We start from the raw sequence: 24,269 nt of genomic DNA on the forward strand, positions 1-24,269 counted from the left end.
ACTGATTAAGTTTGACAACCAAGGTACCACTGTATTTGAAATTGAAATGCTCGCTGAGGTCACTTGGATGTTGTGGCACATTTTAGTGATGCAACCGGCAACCCGATTCAGTGATACACAGAGCCAGACAGAGGATGATGACATGTGAGTTTTGTGCCCGCCTAACCTAACATAAATCCTAGCTATGCCCATGGATACCAAGCAACATGACTTGAGAGTGAAGAGTCAAACTGAAGCTTGCCTTTACTTTGGTGGTTGCTTTCCCTAACTTTTTTTTAAAATGGAAATGTGCTGTAGGTGACTTGCTGTGGGAAATCTTGGTGTGGAGAAGGGTCTGTTTGTGAGAAAAGGCTACAAGAACTCTCCCCCATTCCCAGTGGGAGAGGAGTGACTTTGAGCAAGCAAACATCTGTTCTCCTGATATTTCCACACAAGGCAATATCCTACGTATCTGAAGCCCTTTGTGTTTGCTAGTGGGCCTGAAGAATTGGTAGGGGGAGGACATAAAAAGTCTTGGCAAGTTAGCTAAGCTGCTGTTTGTGAATCCTGCATTCATGCAGGCTTGTAACCTTGCCAAAACAGGATTGTGGGGCAGGTGAGGGGAGAATCACGAAACTACCGTATTTCTCGCTCCATAGGACGCACCGGACCATAGGGCGCACCTCAGTTTTAGAGGAGGAAACAAGAAAAATTTTTTTTTCTGGTTTTCTTCCTCTAAAAGCCCTGGTTTTGTTGTTGTTGTTTTCTTGAGGATCAGCTAAAAGTTTTGCAGCTGTTTTTGCAAAGGCAAAAGGCCTTTTTTTTAAGGATCAGCTAAAGGTTTTGCAGCTTTTTTGCCAAGGGGAAAGCCCTGGGTTTTTTTTTTAGGATCAGCTAAAGGTTTTGCAGCTGTTTTTGCAAATGCAAAAGGCCTTTTTTAAGGATCAGCTAAAGGTTTTGCAGCTTTTTTGCAAAAGGGAAAGCCCTGTTTTGTTTTGGTTTTGGTTTTTTTTGAGGATCAGCTAAAGGTTTTGCAGCTTTTTTTGCAAAGGGAAAAGCCCTGGGTTTTTTTTAGGATCAGATAAAGGTTTTGCAGCTTTTTTGCAAAAGGGAAAGCCCTGTTTTGTTTTGTTTTTGGTTTTTTTTTTAGGATCAGCTAAAGGTTTTGCAGCTTTTTTTGCAAAGGGAAAAGCCCTGGGTGTTGTTTTTTTTAGGATCAGCTAAAGGTTTTGCAGCTTTTTTTGCAAAGGGGGGAAAGCAAAGCTCCTTTTGCAAAGGGGGAAAAGCAAAGAGGAAAAGCCCCATTTTTATGGGGTTTAACTCACATTTCTGAAAAAATCTTAAGGAAAGGGAGCCATTTCTACTGTTTGTAGACAGATAATCTAATCAGCCAGTCACATGTCCTGGGGAAACAAACAACCTCCCTCTGCAGCACATTCAACAAAGGAGGGCGGGGCTGAAAGGGAGCCGGGACTCTTATCTCTCTCCCGATCTCTTGCTGATCAGCTGCTGAGCGGGCTCCTTTCAACACTCCCTTTTCTCTTTGTAAAATAAAAAGCACAATCTGCTTTTGGCCCCTGGGCAATTCAGCTCCAGGGACCACCATTCGCTCCATAAGACGCACAGGTATTTCCCCTTACTTTTTAGGAGGAAAAAAGTGCGTCTTATGGAGCGAAAAATACGGTATGTGTACTGTGCAGTCTGGTTCAAAGGTTGCAATCCTTTGCATGCTTTGTTGAACAAAGTGGGATTTACTTGCAAGGGAACACACACAAGATTGGAATATAAATGCCCAGAACTTTACATAAGCAAGACTGATAGTTACAGTACAAAATGGTGTTCTTCTATGAAATGTCCTTGCTGTTTGATTAGTAGAATAATAAAGACTAATAGTTTTGTGAGAGCATGGCAGATCACAAGTAATTGTGATATTTAAAAAATGGGCTTTGTGGATGATTGTGGAGAGATGCAGGAAAGCATCACATGAATCTTAGGGTCTTTGATGACTCAATAGTCCATTTTCCCACTACTACTACTACTACTACTACTACTAATATATTGAATTTATATACCGCCCTATACCCGGGGGTCTCAGAGTGGTTCACAGAATAAAATCAAGATATAAAACCACAAAATACCTAATAAAAATAAAAACAGCAGCCCAATACCCCCCTCCATTTCTTTTTTAAAAGGGCATAGGATATAAATCAGATCAACCAAATGCCTGGTTAAAGAGGAATGTTTTTGCCTGGCACCTAAAGGTGTATAATGAAGGTGCCAGGCAAACTTCCCTGGGGAGAGCATTCCACAGACGGTGAGCCACTGCAGAGAAGGCCCGTTCTCATATTGCCACCCTCCGGACCTCTCAAGGAGGAGGCACACGAAGGAGGGCCTCAGAAGATGATCTCAGGGTCGGGGTAGGTTCATATGGAAAGAGGTGGTCCTTGAGGTATTGTGGTCTTGAGCCGTTTAAGACTTTATAGATCAAAACCAGCACTTTGAATTGGGCCCAGAAACTAATCGGTAGCCAGTGCAGTTGGACCAGGATCAGTGTAATATGCTCAAACCGTCTTGCTCCAGTGAGCAACCTGGCTGCTGACTTCTGCACCAGCTGAAATTTCCCAACCGTCTTCAGATGCAGCCCTATGTATAATGCATTGCAGTAATAAATACAATTCTTGACTAATGGGCCTGGTTTGGACACACAACACTAAACTTATTCAGTGTACCTGAGCTTTGTGCTTGCTTATTCATTCCCACCTGTCTTCTGCTGTTTCAGTTAATCATAGTTAAGATCTATAGTTTACAGCTCAGGTAGCCTTTCTTTTTTAATTATGTTTTTTATATAAAAATTGATTTTTAACTGTATAAAACAATAATTCTGTCTGCAATATGCTGAAGAATGTGCTAGTCGCTTTTGAGATAGAATTCTGTCTCTTTTATAAGAAAGGAGTACATGGCCCATTCAATGAAGATTTGTGTGTTTTATGAGTGTTTTTTCTTACGGCACAAGGGAAAGCTGATGTGCACAGGGACTCTTAATTGAGGTGTACATAAATAATACATAAATTTGTATGTATATTTACACCCACCCCCACCTCCACCCACCCACCAATAAATAAATAGCTGAGAGGAGTCTCGTGACTTCCCCAAATGGTTGGAAATTTCAAAGGCAGCCGACTACAGTGTCCGTTTCCTTGTGAGAAGTGCACACTTCAGACTTAGGGATACTATCCAACACCAGTCATACTTAGAGCAAAATCACTGATATCATAGGCTTAAGTAACTTAAGCTCATTCACTTTCAGTGGGTCTATTCTTAATACGACTGGGTTGGCAAATATCACCATAGGGGTGTTGTGATACCTGCTTACTTGCAGATGAACATGGGGGGAACAACCCGTGCGTACAATTCTAATCTGTAAAACACTGTTGTTTGGTCCTGCATGACGTGCTGTCTCGTCGTGTTATATTATGAACTGTTTCATTGGTTTCGGTTGTTTACTCTGTTTTAAATGTTAAAATATGCTTCTCCCTGGGAGTAGTAGCAGCAGCATGCAGGGGTGGGGAATAAGTAGAATAGCTTTTTGAAAGGCAGCTTTGAGAGTTATGGCTTCCTATGGACACTATTTCCTTCAAAGTGCAGGTGATACTGCAAGAAGAAATACTATCCTTTGACCAAGCCTTTGTTGTACGGCATATATTTGACCTAACTGGAGTGTAGCAGATACAGCAAAAGGAGTGGATCAGAAGACAAAACCATATAATATTTATTCTGTGCTGCATCTTGGGACTCAGCTAGATTGGTAAAGAAAAAAATGCTTTTTTATATGCATTGTATATGTGATATAACACTGTGACACCAGATGGCGCTGTGAAGTCTAGTCTTTCCCTGCCGGATTTCCCTGTATGAGTTTGCAACACATTTAGCTGAATTGCTTCTTTGACGTGTCTAGATCCAGCCTAAGATATCCTGTTAGTCCTGTCTTTGCCACTCCAGTGAACTTTCCAGGTTTCCTTTTATTTTAGGCAGTAGCATCTTTAACAGGAAGGAATCTGGCATGCAACGCAGGCAGGGTTGGGATGTGAGTAGCAAGGAAATGAACCGGATCAAGGCACTACTTAACTGCTCTTTTATGTGTAAAATGAGAGCAAATTGCACTTGCTCCTGTTCACGTGTGCTCTTTTTGTTGCCAATGTGTTACATCCTTTGCCTGCAGGATTTCCACCGTTGAGCCATTTCTATGACTTCCATTATCTAAACAGCGAAGATAACAAGAGTTTGAACAATAGAGCAAAAACTAGCACAACTTTTTTTTTTTTTTTTGCTATGCGAGATCCACAATTTGTGTTTGGGTGGGCTCCTACACAACTGTAATGGGTCCAAATGATCTTCCATCTGCCATTGGTAGAGGATGCAAAGTTTGGAAGGGGGACTGATTAACGGAAGGAAAACTCAAAAAGTCACAAAATAAAATATGCGGCAAAACAATAATGAAATTCTGAAGGATGACTTTCTTCATTTAGCGATTGAGTGATATCTGCTACCGAACCTCTTGCACTGAGTTCTGTACTGACTTCTAGTGCTCAAATATTAGTGAGTTGATAGGTCTGGAGTCTGACTAACCTTGGGACAGATAAATGCATTTTACCCTCTGTTAATATAATAGAACTTCATTTCATTTACATCGTATGGGCCTAGCAACTGACTCTGTCTCTGAAATTTCAAAGAAGCTGCCACACCTGGATTCTGTTTGCACCCAGTAACCTGACTTAGTGTTAATGCTCATTTTATATAGGTCTTCTGTCCAGATTACTGTCGCAGCACCATTTTATTGAACTAGAGTCCGTGGCCATTGATATTACCCTTACAACAAAAGAGTGCCTAGCTGCTTACTGATAAGGTCTGCTGAAGTATAATTTGGGGGCAAAGGACAGGAGTTGTTGTTAACATGGCAGTGTGAAAATGGGCTGTATTCTAAACAAAATATGATTATGCAAGAGTTCAGGTCCTTTAAGGAAAATGAAAAATACCATTCTATAAATAGTATAAAAGCATGTAATCCAGGAATTAAAATATATTATGATACACACACACACACACACACACATATATATATATACAGTGGTACCTCGATTTACGAGTTTAATCCGTTTCGAATGCACATTCGTAGGTCGAAAAAAGAGATTTCCCCATAGGAATGCATTGGAAATGAAAAATTCAGAAAAATTCATAAGTCAAGTAAACCCCATCTAAAACCGCCAACGGATGTCCATTCGTATGTCGAAAAATTCGTATGTCGAGTAATTCGTAAGTCAAGGTACCACTCTGTGTGTGTGTGTGTGTGTGTGTGTGTGTATATATTCTTACAAGAACTGGTTTGAAAGTTGGAAACATCTCATTTCTCTGTACCATTTGCCTCCATGGTCATAATGCCAATTCCCCAAATTTTAATTTTATCATTTATTTATTGAGTTTATATACAACCCTATACACAGAGGTATATTCCACTCAGATAATAAAAAAGATATTAGATTTTTGAGCATGTGCAACATAAAACGTGTGCCACCTGCGCGCATAAATCTTCCTATTAAAATTCTACAGTGTAAACATGTTTACTTTGGTTTCTCCGGCAACTATATTTCTTCTTCTTGTCGTTTTCCCTTAGATATGATTTTGTGAAAAAGCAACCTTTGGAGAAGATGCACCTGGCCGTAGTAGCCTGTGGCGAAAGGTTGGAAGAGACGGTTACCATGTTGAAATCAGCCATTATTTTCAGCATCAAACCCCTGCACTTTCATATTTTTGCAGAGGACCCATTACACACCGAGTTCAGAGAAATAGTAAGTATTCCTAACCACCTATTTCCCAGGGTTTTGATTGGGCATCGTTAAAGTTGTTATACCTTGAAACAGTTCAAGTGAGGGCAGGAGTGGGAGAATCTGGGGGCAGCTGGAGAAGAAAGAAATGTATGCCGTTTCAAGGGCAGGCATTGTCACGAAATTCTACTCAATATTGATCCAGAGCAGAACTCCCAACGTATAGTTAGCAGAGCAAAAACTTAAACACCTTGTAGGATTCCCAAAAAATAGAATCATAGAATCATAGAGTTGGAAGAGACCACAAGGGCCATCCAGTCCAACCCCCTGCCAAGCAGGAAACACCATCAAAGCATTCCTGACAGATGGCTGTCAAGCCTCTGCTTAAAGACCTCCAAAGAAGGAGACTTCACCACACTCCTTGGCAGCAAATTCCACTGTCAAACAGATCTTACTGTCAGGAAGTTCGTCCTAATGTTTAGGTGGAATCTTCTTGTAGTTTGAATCCATTGCCCCGTGTCCACTTCTCTGGAGCAGCAGAAAACAACCTTTCTGCCTCCTCTATATGACATCCTTTTATATATTTGAACATGGCTATCATATAGACCAGAGGCAATTGTATTTCATCCAGCAGAGCTTTACTGCTACTGAAGGCAAATGAGCATAATGGCCACATATCCAGTGCATTCAGGATTGGCACTGTCCATAAGAAATCCAGTTGCAGCAGACTTAACTTAAACTTACAATGACTTATAATAAATCTAAATCTTAACACTAAGCATACTACCGTACTTTTCCATGTATAAAACTAGGTTGTTTTTTTAAAAAAATCATGCTAAAAAGTGGAGGGTCGTCTTATACATGGGTAGTGCATAGGGTGGACGTTTGATTGGTTGTTGCCGTGGCTATCATCGGCTATTGTGCGTGTTATTGGTTGCTGTGTCAATGGGTGGTGTTGATTGGCCGACGTTGCGGCAATTGGGTGGGCGATTGGCAGCTTCTGCTGGTGATGTGACAGATGAGAGGTGGATATTTCGGCGTGGGTGGGTGAGTGATTGTCGGCATTCCCCCCCAAAAAAGAAGCTCAACAGCTCTGGGCAATCCTCCGCAAATAAACCTCAACAAGTTTGTGCCATCTCCCCCCATTTTCTTAAATTTGAGTCCCCCAAAATAGGGGGCATCTTATACACGGGGGCGTGTTATACACGGAAAAGTACGGTATGTATAGAACACAAAAGAGACAGAAGGAGAAAAGTGAAACCCAGGCTCCTTCTGGCCTCTTACTATAATCAGCATGACCTTGGCAGAATGAAATAACAGGACCAGTTTAAGCCAGCTGTACTCAGCTTCTCTGAAGGAATAACCCAAGCATCACGAACCTCCTGCTTGTTTCTTTCGCACAGAGAGGCTTCCAGAACCCTCTTGAATTAATTAGAACAGGAAAGATCTCCTACACATCAGAGAAATGTACTAAGAAATGCAAACTGACAGGCATATCCCCGCCCGCCCCCCATGTTGGGAGAAGAGAAAGGTTTTGGCTCTGTTGGATGTAGAGTGCCTTTTTGCCCTCTGAGCACAGATAGAGGTTGGGCAATGGTGGTGGTCCTATGTGGGGTGGATTGCAAGGAAGTACCTCTCTGTCCACCTACATAGAGGGAGAGGCTGCTATGTCTCCTGGGAATCTAATAATATAAGGAAGGCCCTGCTTTATCCAATGATTTGATTTACTCTGTTAAAAAATTTTTTTTTGCTGTTTTATAGCCAGATTGGGAAGTACAATAGTATGTGCTGAGACCACTCTGAAACTTAGGGTGCCTCTCAAGCTGGAGAGTTGCTTGTGATTTTTTTTAAAAAAGAAAATTACTCTTATTGTATGCCTTTAATAAAATTTTGTAATTTCTTTTCCCCAGCTTGATGGTTTGGCGTATCAAGGAAAATTTAATTATACTTTATACCCCATCTCGTTTCCAGCTGAGAATGCAGCTGAATGGAAGAAACTGTTCAAGCCCTGTGCATCTCAGAGGCTTTTCTTGCCAGTAAGTGATGGTGGCTATGGGAAAATATGTGACTTTTAAAAATTAGCTTACTTTATCAAATGCAGGTGTTCTTCCAAACACAGTAAACTGGCTTATTTGGGTCTCTCAAATTTGGAGTGCAGGGATATAGTTTGCTGCTTGTCTAAAACATTGGGAGGGCCGAGTTTGAGGAAGCCTGGTCTAGTGGTCAATCTAGGTCTTAAGCAGAATGCTGCCCCTTCTCTTTATGCCATTTGGAAGAGATAGGTTGAGCTTATATGAGAGCCTTTGGAGGAAGAGAAGGCAATTTGATTGCTAGAAGCAGGGATGTATGTGTGCACTCATACACACATAAATCACACACACATAAAATGCAGGTGGTGCTGTGGTCTAAACTACTGAGCCTCTTGGGCTTGCCAATTGGAAGGTCAGTGGTTCGAATCCCCACAATTGGGGTGAGCTCCCATTGCTCTGTCCCAGCTCCTGCCAACCTAGCAGTTCAAAGGCACACCAGTGCAAGTAGATAAATAGGTACTGCTGTGACGGGAAGGTAAATGGTGTTTCCGTGCACTCTGGTTTACGTCACGGTGTTCTGTTGTGCCAGAAGCGGTTTAGTCATCCTGGCCACATGACCCAGAAAGCTGTCTGTGGACAAACATCGGCTCTCTCGGTCTGAAAGTGAGATGAGTGCCACAACGCCATAGTCGCCTTTGACTGGACTTCACCGTCCAGGGGCCCTTTACCTTTACTGCACAAGCAAATGTTACTTATTTTATAGGCTGAAGAAGCAGATACAGGGAGCTGAACAAACAGGAACACTGACAGGGAGGCAGAATAATTATGTGTTTCCCACTTCATATTTATCCTTCCTCATTACTTTCCGCAAGAAACCGAACATTGTATAGATGTTCTGTATAAAATTGAAAACAAACGTTTATTACAGATTTTTTAAAAACCATAGTCAGGTGTTCTGAAATTATATCCACATGTGCCAGCTCCACCCCAACATCTTCATGTGGAGTGGGAAGGTCTGAAGGGAAAACTGAGAGCTCATTCAGCTGCGTGTGATGTCACTGAGGAGCTCAGTTCAACTGGAATTCTGTATGCATCCCAAGATGGTGTATGAGTTACTTGGCACTCCTTGCTCAGAGCATAATCATTGGAGTAAACGGAGAGGAGGAGAGTCCTGGTGTGGAAGCCAGTGCTGATACCAGTGCATGGTACCACAATCAGTTTCATGTGTTTAAATAAATTCCTTGAACCCGGTACCACATCTAAAGCAATAGATGTATTGACTAGTCAACCATTTATAGTCCCTTATGAACCAATTAATCCCTTTCAGCAGACTATCCTACCGTGGTAAAAAAAAAACCACATCCACTCTTTTGCATTGCTTGAGAAATCTAAGCGTGCTCTAATCAGGAAGTTGTCCTATTAAAAAGTGGATCTGATCGGCTCAGACACTATTATGTTATAACCAAGTAGTGGAGACCTTAAGTAATAGGACTCAATTACTGCGCTTGAAAATTCATTACCTGTGATATTGTGTTACGCAATGACACTCGTGTATCATTACATAACCATTTAGGTGTCTCTGGATACACTTTCCTTATAACTGGATGCATGTTGAGCCCTCAAGTTGCTCAGCTTTCGGAGGCACCTCCAGAACGCTGCTCTTTTCCAAAGTGCACCAATCTCACAGATTGCTGTGGGACCCTGGCTTCTCATTTGCTTACCACCTGCCCGGTTCCCTAGCCTGCATGCCATATTTAATATTTTCAGGCATCCTCACAAGAGGGAAGGTTTCCCTGCATGCCTTTTTAAAACTGTATTGGAGGGCTCCTAGCAGCCCTGGATATAGCTAAACCTGAACTTTATCAGAGCAGAGGGAACGCAGAGCCTGATTGGAATCTGTCTGCAGCAGGAAGCCGATTGATCTGGTTCTGTTTGTCTTAAAAATTTATCTGCACCCAAATCAATGATGCCGGCGCTGCTAGAGACCCAGAACCCACTGGCGACCATGCAGCCCATGCTGTAATGGAAATTCAAGTGTTCACTTCTCTAACCCCAGTGTTTTCGACTGTATCTTTTGTATTCCCCCAATCTCGCCTACTTCTTGCTCTCTCGCTAGGTTAGAACACATGGTGTTTTTCTCCATAGGCAAGCCGGGTGTGCTTTGTGTCTCCATATAAGCTGGTACCCTGCCTCAAGTCTCTTCCCTGTATCTCTGAAATAGTAACCGAACATATGGTCCAGGAGTGGGTAGCATGTGTGGTACATACCCACTAATCATTTTACTCTTTCATACATCTACATTGACACCCCAAGCTATGAAAACATTTTATTCTTTTCAAGCCGCTTTGGGGGACACAGGCTTTAATTACATACTGCAAATCCATCTCGGCGATCACATTCCTATTGCCATTGCTCAGTTTTGCTTGGGCTGCTGTAAATGCATTCAGCTGTACATGCTTGCAATTCCCTTGGCCCTAACGTACGCAGCCCCTCCGCGGATACCACTTTAGGAAGCCTGAATAGGACAAGTGCACGCCTCTATTTCTGCTAGGAGCTCCTAGCAGCTTCCAAAATTAAAAGCAATAAAACACAAAAAGTTCTGAAATCTCTAGCAGTATAAAATACCCTAAAATGAGAAAATATCATTAAAACGTCGCCATTTAATTTAACAACATAAAAAAAATCCATGTTTTTATCCCGTGGGTAGCACTAAATTTTAGCCTGTGGTGATTCACCAGCTGAACCTGCTTACATTATTACACTCTTATTTTCTATGCTGTGCAGTCAATTCACAGATGTGAAAATAATAATTATAGGCTGTTTGTTTGTTTGTATTTATTTATTTACACTACACATATTTTTTATCCCTGGCTATCATAGCTAGTAAAATCGTAATAAAAAAGAGGTAAAAGTAAAGGACCCCTGGACGGTTAAGTCCAGTCAAAGGTCACTATGGGATGTGGCGCTCATCTCGCTTTCAGGCTGAGGGAGCCGGTGTTTGTCTACAGACAGCTTTCTGGGTCATGTGGCCAGCATGGCTAAACCGCTTCTGGCGCAAAGGAGCACCATGGAAACGCCGTTTACCTTCCCGCCACAGCGGTACTCATTTATCTGCTTTTGTGCTTTTGAACTGCTAGGTTGGCAGGAGCTGGGACAGAGCAACGGGAGCTCACTCCGTTGCAGGGATTCGAACTGCCGACCTTCCAGTCGGCAAGCCCAAGAGGCTCGGTGGTTTAGACCAAAGCGCCACCCGCGTCCCCTTGCCCACATGACCTGGAAAGCTGTCTGCGGTCAAAAGCCGGCTCCCTCGGTCTGAAAGCGAGAGGAGTGCCATAACCCCACAGTCGCTTTTGACTGGACTTAACCGTCCAGGGGTCCTTTGCCTTTACCTAAAATCTTAACAGAAGGGGATGAACTGGATGGGTTGAGGGAGTGGTCAGTACCTCACATGGGGAGGGGGTTATCCCCAGTGACTTGAAATAGCTGCTGGTGTAACCCATATTGAAGAAGCACTCCCTGGGTCCAGAGGTTTTGGCAATTACCACCCGGTCTCTAATATTCCTTTCCTGGGCAAGGTGATGGGGAAGGTTGTGGCCAAGCCAGCTACAGCCACAACTAGAGGAAGTAGATTATCTAGATTACAACAGGGTGGTCCCTCGGCAACATTTGATGTCTTCACCCTTGTGCTGCCTTCCCAAATCCAGGCAAGCGAGTTGCTGGGCTTTGGGAAGGAGGCGTGAGGGCTCTAACAGGGTCCTAGAGCCTTATACGCTTCCTTCCCAAAGCCCAACACCTTGCTTATCCAGCTTCGGGAAGGTCGTGTGAGGGCCGGGTGTCAAATTTTGGCTTTGTCCCCCTCCCCACATGATAAGGCATTTTATGGCCGGCGGGTTCCATGTTGAAGTACTCTTGCGTCCCAATTGGTAGGGAAAGTTGGACCTCCCTGATCTAGATTAATTTCAGTCTGCTTTTTGGCACAAAAGTAGCCTTGGTTGCCGAAGTTGCATTTGATGACTGAAAGATACTGTTCTTGGCAGTCCTGGGATCTCAGTTTTTTAGAATGTTTATTAGAATATTTTAAACTTTATACATACATATATATAAAAAGAATGTTTTAATGCTGTTTTTAGTTGTTGATGACTTTTCATGTTTTATTATTGCTCTGAGTAGGATCAGTGCTATTTTTCTAGATTAAGAATTGCCAGAACTCACCATTCTCTTAGAATAGCAATGGCGCTCACCTGAGTTCTGGGGGGGTTCCAGCTGAAAAAAAAGCCCTGGGTGGGATATAAATTAAAATCAAGCATGTCACTTAATTACTATTGTCTCTCCAAGTGGTGTACAATGGATTCAACACAATGAAAATAAAAAATCAGTTGAAACTATTAAATCGGAATTCAATTAAAATACCTGCTGGAATAAAATAGACTTCAGTAGTTCAGCAGGGAAGGGGTCCTGCCTGACCTCAGGTGGAAGGGAATTCCTTAAAACTGGGTCTGCAATCCTGACTGCACAGCTCCTTGTATCCACAAACAGTGGCTCCCCCAAAGACCTCAGTGATGAGGCAGGAATATAAGGGGTTGAGTGGGTCTTCAGGTATCCTGGATGCAAATTGTCAAGGGCCTTATAAATTAATACCTGGCCTTGTAGTGTATGAGCAGCCAGTGCAAGCTTTTGAGCACTGGAATTATGTGCTGGTGATAATTTGTCCCCACCAACAGTCTAGTTGCAGCCTAGAGAGAAGCTGTCTATTGGTGAGGAATCGATACCGATATTGATACTGATCTTTCTCAGCGGCTTATTGGTCAAGATGAATATGTAGTAGCATGGTTAGGGTTTGACTTAAACCCTGTTTCTAAAAAAAAACTTTTCCTTCACAGTTAATCCTCAGAGATGTGGACTCTCTGCTCTATGTTGACACGGACATCTTGTTCCTAAGACCTGTTGATGATATTTGGTCCTTCTTGAAAAAATTCAATTCCACTCAAATTGCTGCAATGGCACCTGAACACGAGGAACCTCGCATCGGGTGGTATAACCGTTTTGCCAGGCACCCGTATTATGGAAAGACTGGAGTCAATTCTGGAGTAATGTTAATGAACATGACCCGCATAAGAAGAAAACATTTCAAGGTACGTCTTTTGTTTCTCTCATTTCCAGGGTGAGCTTACTCTCTCCCACCGAATGTTTGCAGTTTCACTGACACCCCAATTTTCCTATACGTTGTTTTCCCTCGTCCTGGAAGGAAGATCATCCTGCTTAATTTTTCCTAATGGAAGCCTTTTGGTTTATTCCTGGTTTTCAAGATAGGGTCTTTCCTGCAGCTTCTTCCTTAAGGCGTTTCTTCACATGCCACTCAAATAGAACATGGTATCTGTCTTCTTACTGTGAATTACTGTCCTGCTAAAGAAATAATGGGAACAGCCGATTATAGTGTAGATTCTGGCCTAACCAGAAGGTGGTGGTGCTGCACTGCATAAGACAACGTTGCTTCCCACTTCTATAAAAACACTGCTTGCTTTCGTGCATGTTGTTCTCAAAGCCTCTTTCTTAATCAGTTCATATAACCTGCACATAAGCCGAAGTTTAAATTAGAAAAAAATTATATTAACTGCTGCTCTGCTGCAGCTCTTGACATTATTAAAAGAATACTCAGAGACACTGGGATAAGTATTAAAATGGGGGGGTGTACCTAACAGTTTTGCAGGGATTTTTTGCTTATGGGATGCAATGCATTGATGGTAAATGGCTGTTACGGGGCACTCTGTTCTTATTTGACAGACTTTTTTTCTGAAATGGGTTGCCACATTTGCAGAAAATTTAGTATAACCCTCCAGTCTCATCGTTATCACTTCACTCAGAGTTTCCCAAATTTGTGTCTCCAGCTGCTTTTTGGACTACAACTCCCATCATCCCTAGCTAGTCAGGGGTGGTGGGAATTGTGGTCCAAAAACAGCTGGAGACCCCCCAAGTTCGGGAAACTCTGACTGAAATGGTCACCCTTGAAAATGTCATGGGTTTTGCCTTTCCATTGCTTTCAACCATGGAGAGTTGATAGCCATTGTATTTGCTCATTTGGTGTGCTTGAAAAGTGCTCTTGAAATGCTTTTGTGGTTTGCTCAGAGTTGGCTTTGGTGTTCACAGTGCAAACTTTAAAACTTGAAGAATGGCATTCAACTATGTTTTACTCAAGAGTAGATCCATTGAAATTAAAGCACCTAACTTGGTCATGTTTGTTAATTTCAAGGGGCCTACGCTGAGTAAAGCTTCGTTGAATACCACCCTAAGATTCGGTTTCATTTTATTAGTGCGCAGGAGAACTGTCTCGAATAGGAAGTGCTATTTATGTAGCCCTAAAGGAGAACCAAAAACCATTTAAAAAAGGAAATTTCAGGCACAGGTGACCCATTGTGGATTGTGACCCTGGTGGGTAGGGTAAGAAGACGCCTAATTTGCTCCCATCGCACCCCAATCCAGATCAGGGGCAGAACTCCCATTCACACCATTTGAAACCTTTTTTCCAATACAAACAGCAAGTGTGAGGCCCCAATCTGTATTGCGGGTACAAAGAGCTAAGAACTTACCCCACAAGCCAAGGTCTGATCCAGACCAGTCTTTCTACACTAGGCATTTACTTCTAAAAACCCACCCATGTAATTGCATGGAAGGTGCTGTACTGCATTTAGTTTCACTCTTCCTTTCAGGGAGAGGCTGTGCTTTCCTGCTGGGCTTAAGAGTTGGCTAGTTTGAAAAAGGAAACCCCAAACATGAATTCCTTGATTTTTAAACAAGAAAAACACAGCTCAGCATGTTCAGACACATTTCATATGTTCCTGGAGGGGAGAAAAATATGCTTTCCAACCATGTGCTGTCATCTGCTCCTTTACACCTGCCTGATTAAGGCGCACAGGGAACACCTGTGAGAACTGAAAGGAGACATTAATTCTGAATATTTTACCTAAAAAATATTTTTATTTTATTTTATCGGAATACAAACTAAGCACTATTTTGTTTACACATCATACCCAAAGCAAAGGGGTCTGTTAGTATCAGTGACTAACAACCACAAATGGTATTCACTTTTATTTGAACAATAGTCTTTACTAAAAAAACATTTGAATGCCACAAAAGAGAGTTCTACATTCTTATTTCTTGCTATTTCACTATTTATATTCCTTACCTTTCTTGCCTTTCTGTTCATTAGCCCTAGTATATTTGGGCTTCTTGCAGCAGCTGAATGAATTTGTTCCTGTTTTGTATGGTTAGTCACAGATATGTAGTGTAGGAGCTGAGGCTTATTGACTTTTACATATATATAAAAATCACAGTTTTAAAATTGAATTTAGCTAGTCATGGTATGTATGTCACATTTATTCATTTACTCATGTATTTAGTGTGCTTATTACCTGCCCTTGAACCAAAGGTCCTAGGCCGATTTATGTTAATTTATTATTATTAAAAAAAAACAGAACCTAAAAATCACAGTAAAATCAGCAGCGGTGCATAATAGTGGGCACGGAGAAAACTAAAAGGCCACCTCACCCCACACTTCCAAAAACCTGGACAAAAAGGTGCATATTGACCTACTGATTAAAGCCAGAAGCCAGGGTAGGATGCAACTTGGAGGGGAGGGCATTCTGTAATCTAGGGGCTACTGCTGAAAAGGCCCTTCCATGGGGCAATACCCCTTCAACCACAGTTGGTTGTGGTGCTGAAAGCAGGGCTTTCCAAGCCTACCAAAACTATCAAGTCAATATTGGTGGAGGATATTTGGGGCCAAAGCCATCTAAGATTTTTATACATTAATAAGAGCACCTTGAATTGGACACAGAAGCAAATTGGCAAGCAGTGTATCTACCCTTTTTTTAGACTGACGTAATGTGCACCTGGTCCGTGGCACCTGTCAGTACTGTGGCTGCCACATTCTGCACCAGTTGCAGCTTCTTCTGGGGCAGAACATATAAAGTGCATTACAATAGTCCATTAAGTAAATTTTCAGGAGCACATTGTAAAGCTGAATCTTTTATTATTATTATTATCATCATGTATAGTGAAATGAAACACACAAAGGCAGGTGAGAGGTCAACCAAGCCTCAAAGTCTGCCTAAATTTGAACGCCTTTAGCTTACTTATTTCCTTATTAATTTCATCTCAGAACCTAAGGCACTATAGTTCCCAGGATGTCACTCATCCAGGCACTGACCAGACCCAGATCTGCTTAGCTTTAGCAAGGTGGCAGCCTACTTTGCCTTCAAACCATAAGTTGAATCCCAAAAGGGACTGGAGAGATTGGGTGAAGTGGCTCTTAATTAAAACAGAGTTCCAAAAGATAGATGTCAAAACCTATTATATTCCAGTCTTGGCTCTAATATTGGTCATTTGTGTTTGATGTTGAAGAATGATATGACCACAGCACGGTTACGGTGGGAAGAAATTCTGATGCCGTTGCTGAAAAAATATAAGTTGAACATAACATGGGGCGATCAGGATCTTCTGAACATTATGTTTTTTCATAATCCAGGTAAGCTGCTTTTTTTAGAATGCCATTCAAATGTTGCCTATCCATATGCTACTGCTATCACGCAATGGTTCCCTCTCCAAAATGTGTCTGGTTATTTTCCCTATGCCTTCTCATCTCTATCACAGAACATCTTTATTTGAAATTAATCTCCTATGAGCTTTTTCTGTAAGAGCACTTCCATACTAATCAGGTTTCAGTTTGACTTTGTACTACAGCTGCTATAGAACGGCCACTATCAAATTCTACCCAAGAAACTAATTTGATGTGGTTTTGCTTGTGTGGTTGAGATCTCATGTGAATTGGAGTGGGGCTAATTGGAATCTCGATCCCTTCTGGTTCACGATATAAGTCAGGATTTCCCCACAGAATTTCACTTATTTCTAATTTGCTTTCTTTCATGTCACTGAGTGAAAACAAGGGCTGGGAAACTATTTGATAAATAGAGTGCTTGTTGAGCTCCAAAGAGCTTTCAACATGGGTTAGACTTCGGTTAATATGGTAGTTCCTGAAACATTATACAGACAAGTTCATTTTGGGGCTCCAGTGACATGGATGTAATAGCAACTCTGTGCCATTTTTTGTTGACTTGCCCACTACCTAAAGTTGTGTTAAAATCACATCTTTCCTGGGGCTACTTAAGACCTACAGGTGAAACTCGAAAAATTAGAATGTCGTGGAAAAGTCCATTTATGTAAGCAATTGTTTTCATTAGCTACTGGCGTTTAATACATGAGATAGACTCATGACATGCAAAGCGAGATATGTCAAGCCTTTGTTTGTTATAATTGTGATGATTATGGTGTACAGCTGATGAAAACCCCAAAGTTGAAATTGTTAATTTGGGGTTCTCATCAGCTGTATGCCATAATCATCACAATTATAACAAATAAAGGCTTGACATATCTCGCTTTGCATGTCACAAGTCTATCTCATATATTAGTTTCACCTTTTAAGTTGAATTACTGAAAGAAATGAACCTTTCCACGATATTCTAATTTTTCGAGTTTCACCTGTATGCGCCCCAAGGAAAGTCAGAAGCCAGGAAATCCAAGCTAAAGGAACATATAGCCAACACCTTCTGAAAAGGAACATCAACAGCCTAAGGTGATAGTTGGGGCAGTCCCACTTTCCCTGGGGTTGTGTAAGAGCTGTGGACCCTGGCATCAGCTTCTGAAGTAGGTCTGAGAGTATTTTATACCAGTGTATTGAAATTTAGTGTCTTGGCAAAAAGGTGACGTACAGATGCAGTATATGAATAGCTGGGATGGCTTGATCTCTTAAGTAAGATCTCCCATCTTTTGAATAAGACAGAATATGTTTAGTGTAATTACAATTGGCTAGTAGAAATCAGATTAATAAGGGTAAAGTGGCTGTATGCTTGCTGGTTTGTTAGTGTTTTATACCATATATTTAATTAAAATATTGGGAGAGATCCATCATAGTATGAGTGGGACTTTCCTCTCTCCCACCCTCACAGACCCCCTCCCATATACCCCAACTTCTGGAGAGTTGAGGGTTGGAAGGGGGAGGGGAGGGAGAAAAGAAAACAGAAGTTTCATTGCACAAACAGATTTCCATTGTGCAAGCAGGTAGACATCATTGTATGATTACCATTGTCTTCTGTTGTATAAGCTACCAAAAGTTAAAAAGGAACTTGAAACTAATGAATGGTTTACCTGTAATCACTGCAATGTTGTTGTTTTTGCACAGAAAGCCTTTTTGTTTTCCCTTGCCAATGGAACTATCGGCCTGACCACTGTATTTATGGAAGCAACTGCCAACAGGTTGATCAGGAAGGAATATTCATCCTCCATGGAAACAGAGGGGTTTACCATGATGATAAACAGCCAGCTTTTCGAGCTGTGTATGATGCAATAAGAAATGTAAGCTTTTAACTCTCCAATCTGGTATATGAATTGACATCTCTACTATTGTTAACTTCTAGAATTAAGAACAGTCGTTTGAAATCTGACTCTGCCCTTTTTTATGCGTCTCCCTTTTTAAATTTCCAGTTAATCTGAACGCAACCAGGTCCTCAAACTTCATTTGACCAATAGTTATTAATTAATCTGCGAAGTGCACATTTTGAGAACTTTATACTGAAGTTTCAGGAACACTTTCTATAAAAGATCTTAGTATCTAAGAGTAGCATAAGTACATAAAGTTAGATCTAAGTTTTGAAAGAAAGAGATATTGTGGTCTTCTTGAAGTTCGGAGTCTATAGATTTATGTTTTGAGCATATTGGCTTCCAGTATCTGCAAAAGAGGAGAAAGATCCCCTGTGGTCTTAAGGGTTGCAACCTTTGGCTGCAATCCTGAATGGTGCTAAGCTTAAATCTAAACGTCAACATGATGAAGCACAACGTTGGGCTCTAGAAATTGGCAGCATCTCGTTTTCCCATCTAAGTCTGCTTGACCACTTTGATCTAAGGAATTTGCGCTGTTTCAGGTGACTCATAGTTCTCATCCTGCAGTTATAAGAAATCAGTCTTTTAGTGTGGTGTCACCTATGATTTGGAAATCTCTGTCCAAGGTACGACTGTACAGCAAAGCGGCCTGTGTGATGACACAGGCCGCTTTGCTGTACAGTCGTACCTTGGTTTTCAAACAGTTCTCGAACGTTTTGGCTCCCGAACGCTGCAAATCCGGAAGTGACTGTTCCGGTTTGCGAACTACTGGTATTTTTGGAATGTCCGATGGGGCTTCCGCGGCCTCCAATTGGCTACAGGAGCTTCCTGCAGCCAATCGGAAGCCACACTTTGGTTTCCGAACGTTTTGGAAGTCTAATGGACTTCCGGAACGGATTCCGTTTGACTTCCAAGGTATTCTGTTTGGTGTCTGGTTAAACCATTTTTGCTAAAGCAAGCCTACCCAGACATATAGGTGTCAATGTGTTTTTATCTCTTTTATTGTTATTTTTTTTAAAAAATGTTTCTAATTTTTCTCAACTGGTCTTCATTGATAATTTTAATATTTCTTGTAAACCGCTTAGAGGGTTTACCTGAGTCAAGCGATATATAAATGTTGTTAACCGCATTAAAAAATAAACAATAGTTCAGTGTGGTATGTTGCTTTTGTAAATGCTGGTAGTTACCAGAAGTTCACTGACAAACCACAATGGAGGTGTTACCAGAAGTGCCCTAGACAATTCTCCTGTTCCCATTTTATTGTTGAAATTAGTAAGCGGTGCTTCAATACTGGAAAGCTCCATTTTATTCTCTCTCCAAACTCTTATTCCTGTCTCATATCTGTATAATTTAGTTACTTTAATTTGTGCAGTTTGCAATATATAAATGCACGTGCAAGTCTTTCATGCTTGGCATAACTGTTCAGCTTTCTTGTTCTGCAAATAAGGTTTCTAATAAACTATTTATCAGTATATCAGCATACTCACTGAAGAGCTGTAAAATGTAGCAATGTTGCTTATTTTAATGTTCATCCTATCTTGTATATAACCTTCAAAGATCAATAGTATATTTTAATGGTGCTTTGTTGCGTGTTGTCATATAGGTATAAAAATGAAGAAAAGTACTATTGGGGGCCTTAGAATGCACTACACCGAAAGAAAATGTGGTCTCATAAAAATACAATTTCTTTGTTCCTTTGAGTATTGCCAGAAAAATATTAAGAAAAGAAAATCTCTCAGCTTTATTTATGATCAGTTTTTGTTTATGCATAACACATAGAAAAGATGTAGATCAATACTGACCTGATGCCAGCAAGATTAGCAAAATTATTTTATTTTGAAATGTTAAGTTAGCATATTACTTGGTTTCTAATGTAGTAAAATAACCTGTAACTCTGGATTAATGACTGTTTTTACTTCAGGTTTCCATTAAATACTGTGTATGCTTGTACATAATTCAGTTTAATGAAGCTGCCCCATCTTTAATGGTACTATAGATTACTCTTTTTCTACTGTTTCAACTCAATAAGAGCCATATATTATTTTAAAGAATGTCATACTGAGATAATTATACACATTTCAGGCCAAAGCTACAACGTGGCAGGCATGTGATCATGTAAATTAACCCATTAATTTAGGTGCCTGACATTCATTTTCAGATTTGTTTGCCTGAATAGTTACGTTGATATTTTTTTTAAAAGGCTTGTTTCCTGTGCAAAAACCATTTTGCATTCATTTAAGCTGACAGTAATTGGATGTTTTGAGTAATCAAAATATATTGCAAACTTGCCAGAGGTCTTTACGTATTACACTGTGTTAAGAATATTGCCACCTTTTCACTAGTTCTTGTCTTAAGTATGACTCCTGTTTAGGGAGACTTTTGTAAAACTGAATATTTAGTGCAACAATGGAAAGCAGTTTCAGAATTGTTTTGGCCAAAGCGGTACTGTTTGGGTTGTGTTGCTAACTGTGACTTGTTAATACAGCATTTCTAATTTCCTCTTCCCCAGTATTCATTTGGTGATGACTTGGTACATGCCTTGTTGCTACCCCTTGAACTGGAGCTACAAAAGACACAGCACACTTACTGTGGAAGAATATACAAAGTATTCACAAAGCAGCTAACCAAAAGCATAAGGGACATTTGCGATAGAAGATCTAAAGGAAGGTGATCATCATAGGCTCCCCAAACTTTTGAATTAAACAACACAGATGTGAGAGAATATATGATGCCTGAAGGATATTCATGAAAGAAACGGCACATTGCTCTAATCAGTTGTTATGTCGAGAAGTATGCCGAAAACTATCTCCCAGTGTGGACAAAATGAAGATGCTGTTCTTCTTGAAGAATTCTCTGCAGGAAGAAAAGCATACTGCAGAGAACTGTTTGAAGTTCAGTTAGTACACATTTTCACAACGGTGAATTGTAACTGAGTCAAGTGTTGCAGAGTTTTGGATTCAGGTTCCCCCCCCCCTATATAATATAATTAAGTTTCTTTATAACCTCAAATGCGTCAGATACAAATGAAGGTCTTTATGTTGTATAAATGACTGTACACTTTGTCATTCCTAATCTCAAATTCTGATAAAACTGTGAACATTGCCGTAACGGAGTCAGCACTAACCTCACTTTAAAAGCGTGAGAACAAATTGTTTACAAATCTCAGAAGTTATTCAGTTTTCAGAGGAATGTGTTGTGACTGATGACAATCTGTATGTGCCTTTGTCTTCATCTCTTGTATTTTACAATATTTTGACAATCATGTTTTACTTTTTTTAGATGTATTCTGCACCTTCCACTCTAGAAATAAATACCTAGTGGAAGCAAAGCTAGTGTCACATGTAGTTAATGATATATTGGCGTAAACCAGGATTGGGGAATCTGTGGCTGCTGTCGATGAGCATTGGCCATGCTGGCTGGGGCTGATGACAACTGGGATCCAACAACATCTGGAAGGCAACAGTTTCCCCACTTCTGCTATAAACAACAGCTGGGACCCAAAGATCTACATAGGCATGCTAAAGAGCTTGGCCCAGTGGACCCCGTTTCCATATCCCAAACCAGTTTTGGAAGCCTTAACAGCATCAGACGCAATTTGCAACATGGCATGAAGGCTGTGGTTTGAGACGTCCACACCCAGATCCCCTTTACAAGTCCAGAACTAGTGTGATTCTTTGGGTACCGACCAACATTTTAACATGGTTGAACTAAACCCCAAAATAATATGGCTAGATTTACTAAGGCAAAATATGATATATATTTTATATAGTTGTTATTAAATTTGAATAAGATTTTTATATTTTCTTACTGGCCCTTCTGGAAGAAGGAAAAAAAACGCGTTGTGAAATATACTATAGTTTATTATGAAAATATTTTATTCACTCAGCTCCACATACAGTAGGCTTAGTCATAAAATAATGATGTGTGGATGGGCTGTTTACTCATCCTGATTTGACAGTTGTTTGCTTACCCAAATAGTTATTGTATATTTTGCAACAAAGCTTTAAAACGATTGGCCAGAATCTGTGTTTTGTTACAAATGTCTGATTTCAGTGGAACCATAATATGGTGCTCTCGTTGTAATGTTGGTTTGGAATTAATATGTTAATATGCTATAGCAGTAGTAATTAATGACTGCAAAATATTTTACTGCATAAAATGCTATTTTCATTACAGTACTTAATTATTATTATTATTATAATATTATACATATCGTGAGAATGAAGTTGGTCATATCGGAACATGGAAGTTACCCCACCTTGTCTAACTGGATCTAGCTTTCTTGCAGGGGTGAGACACCTGAGACCTTCCAGATTTTACTGGAGTACAACACCCAACAACCCTGGTGTCTGGAGCAGATCAGAGCTGGAGTTCAGTGACATCTGGAGGGCCCCAGTTTCCTCATCCCTCTTCTTCTGCTTTAGCATAGGCTGACATCCCAGAACTTAGCATCCACTCTAAAAATGTAATGTATCCTTTACTCTCCTCACTGCAGCTCCTACTATATAGCACAGAGAACGTTCAGAAAAGGGCATATGCAGTGCATGGTAAGATGTGAAACCTCTGCTGTTATTAAATGGCAGGTGGGACCTGCAGCAAAATCTTGCAGTGTATCTGCTCTAACAGTTCTGGGTGCCAGCCAGCCATGATTATTTGACTCTCCCGTCTACCAGTTTCCCTTTCCAATTGACACAGAATATTCCATGGCTACAGGGCATGCTAAATCATCTATGGACTGATGATTCTTCTTCTTTTTGTGACGGGGTAGGGATTTGACCCTTAGGTTTAAAACATTTTTTGTACCTCTGCAAACCTTGGGATTTTCCCTACCTTTCTGAGCATGCTGATGCCTCCGTTTGATGCCTCCCAGTGGCCCTGTTTCAGCTTCAAACCTGTTAGCAATCACCAGCTGAGTTCACTGTTAGAGGGATGATAATCGACTGGTGAAAATTAATGCCACATCTCATTTTTAGTTGTTAATTTCAGTTGACAAAAGCTGGTGTACCCCAAGTTTACTTCAGTTTGCAGATGTTAAAAAAGCCGGGGAGAATTATTTCAGAAAATAATTTGGCAATGGGTCACCTTTCTTATCCAATCTTTTGGAATGCCGTTGGCATATTTGTCCCAGTGAATGCCACACTAAGAGCAAAACCACTTTCATATTTTGGAAGCTAGCATTTGGCTCATTGAAAGGAATCACCTTATCCTTTTTGTGTCTCACTGTTCATAACTATAGCTCAAGTATTAAGGTGTTTTGATGTCTTGCTAAATTTATTTATGTACATTTATAGACTGCTCAGTTGTTCAAATTTCTAAGTGGTGAAAAAAGCTTGTTTTAATACTGAAACATGGGTATAGATAAGGATTAAGTTCTATGAAGTCATGCTGTAATTTTACTTTAATCGTGTACATGTTCTCTCAGAAAATGGACAGAACTGGAGGCCAGTTGGCTCCTATGCGAAGCATTGTGACAATTATTTTTACATAAACTGTGTTTTGTATTACTCTGCTTCTTGTTTGTTCTTTTAGGAAGTTGCCAGTGGGTGGTATATCTTGACACTCAAACTATAACATTAGGGTGTCAAATAGGGTGGGTATCTTGCATTCATCTGGGTTTAAATGTCTAACCAGGCCTCACCCTCATGCCAAAATATTCCCACTAGTTCTGTATGTTAGACAACCACAGATGTAATACATGTTGCCATCGTTCAGTTTCTGCTACTTCCATTAGGTCATTTGCCCCATGTTCTCTGTTGAGTATTAAGCTGATGAGACATGCCAACCTTAACTTTCCCAGCAAGGAAAGCCGAATCCTGACAATTCTAATTGGGATAACTTTCTAGTTTTATTTTGATGCCGAAATATGGTGGCCAGGGACAGTATCCAGCAAAATAGTTCCATTAGCGCAAGGATTTCCGTTTGGGCAATGGAAACCCCCTCCCAAATGGAACCCCCATAAGCAATTAAGGCAAGGAGAGATGCAAAATATGGACAGGATGACTAGAAAGGGGTT

At 40.8% G+C, this 24,269-nt stretch overlaps 1 protein-coding gene across 2 annotated transcripts in view; it reads left to right on the forward strand.

The window, feature by feature from the left end:
• The window catches only part of GXYLT1 (glucoside xylosyltransferase 1), a 35,826-nt gene extending 12,066 nt beyond the window's left edge, over positions 1–23,760 (forward strand). For both annotated transcript variants that reach the window (XM_033161948.1, XM_033161949.1), the window contains 6 exons: positions 5,648–5,822; positions 7,709–7,834; positions 12,709–12,960; positions 16,226–16,349; positions 18,060–18,232; positions 20,766–23,760. In XM_033161948.1, coding sequence (XP_033017839.1) covers positions 5,648–5,822; positions 7,709–7,834; positions 12,709–12,960; positions 16,226–16,349; positions 18,060–18,232; positions 20,766–20,927 — 1,012 coding nt within the window. In that variant the 3' untranslated portion in view covers positions 20,928–23,760. The remainder of the gene's footprint in view (positions 1–5,647; positions 5,823–7,708; positions 7,835–12,708; positions 12,961–16,225; positions 16,350–18,059; positions 18,233–20,765) is intronic.
• The last annotated feature ends 509 nt before the right edge of the window (positions 23,761–24,269 follow it).

Source organism: Lacerta agilis, chromosome 10, assembly GCF_009819535.1.
Source record: "Lacerta agilis isolate rLacAgi1 chromosome 10, rLacAgi1.pri, whole genome shotgun sequence".
NCBI classification, from domain to species: domain Eukaryota; kingdom Metazoa; phylum Chordata; class Lepidosauria; order Squamata; family Lacertidae; genus Lacerta; species Lacerta agilis.